The 1,100-nt window shown below is 57.1% G+C and overlaps 1 protein-coding gene across 1 annotated transcript in view; it reads right to left on the reverse strand.

Annotated features, from left to right (window-relative positions):
* Positions 1–1,100, reverse strand: part of LOC101851555 (LIM/homeobox protein Lhx5) — a gene marked incomplete at both ends in the record, with an annotated part of 35,233 nt that overhangs the window by 1,551 nt on the left and 32,582 nt on the right. Inside the window, 2 exon segments of the mRNA XM_013090590.1 lie at positions 35–184; positions 566–930. Of these exon segments, the coding sequence (XP_012946044.1) occupies positions 35–184; positions 566–930 (515 nt within the window).

The following is a 1,100-nucleotide window of genomic DNA, read 5'->3' on the forward strand; positions in this document are numbered from 1 at the left end:
ACACACACACACACACAGAGACGCGTCCACTGACCTGGATGACCCTCATGTTGAGTCCCGTCTCCTGGGCCAACTGCTCACGGATGTGACGTGTGGGTTTGGGCGTGGCGGCGAAGGCAGCCTTGAGGGTCTCCAGCTGTTTGGCCTTGATGGTGGTCCGCGGACCCCGCCTCTTGGCGCCCACCTGACTCGAGCCGTTGTTGGAGCCGCCGTTACCGTTAGCGCCGTTGCTGTTGTTGTTGTTGTTGCTGTTGTTGTTGTTGTTGCCGCCGTTGTTGTTGTCGGGGCTGGGGCAGCTGTCGTTGCTGTTGGCGTCGGGCCCGCCGCCTCGGTCCATGGGTAGGTCGGCGGCCATGTTGGAGCAGTTCGAATCCACGGAGGCGGGGCTGGCGTCTAGGGGCGGGCAGTCTGCACGCTCTTCTTTGATGGTTTGAGCGGGGGGAGGGGGCGGGCTGGAGCCCAGACGAGGGGAGAGGAGAGAGTTGAGGGCGCCGCCGCCCCCGCCTCCGCCCCCACCGCCCCCGTTGGGCAAAGGACCCAACCCCCCACCAGGGTTGTTTCCGACGAGAGCTCCGGGTCCATTTCCCGCGCCGTGAGAGGTCAGCCCAGCGCAGCCGAGAGGGGCCCCACCTAAACTGGCGCCCAGGTGGTTGCTGAGGCTGTTGTTGCTGAGGCTGTTGTTGCTGTTGGCGTTGCCGTTGACGTTGAGGAAACTGTTATTATTATTGTTGTTGTTGTTGTTGTTAGCGTTGTTGTTGTTATTGTTGTTGTTGTTTCCACCCGCGCTCAAGGCGTGAGGAATACTGCCGAGTATCGATTCTTTACTGTCGTGCGGACTGCTCTCTCCGTCCAGGGGAAAGTCCTTGTCCGATATGTTGCATTGAGTATCGATTCCCGAGTCCATATCGCCGTCGTCTTCCACGTCGGAACCTACGAGGGAATAAAAAACAACAACAAAAAGATAAGAATAAAAATTACATTTTGGTGGCACTTGAAAATCTTTGACAGTTACCAAAAACTAAATGAAGTCCGACGTGTACAAACCAATTTACTTTTGGTGTTTTTGTGTGACACACGCAGAGACACACGCACGCACGCAC

This window comes from Aplysia californica, unplaced genomic scaffold (assembly GCF_000002075.1).
Source record: "Aplysia californica isolate F4 #8 unplaced genomic scaffold, AplCal3.0 scaffold01354, whole genome shotgun sequence".
NCBI lineage: Eukaryota > Metazoa > Mollusca > Gastropoda > Aplysiida > Aplysiidae > Aplysia > Aplysia californica.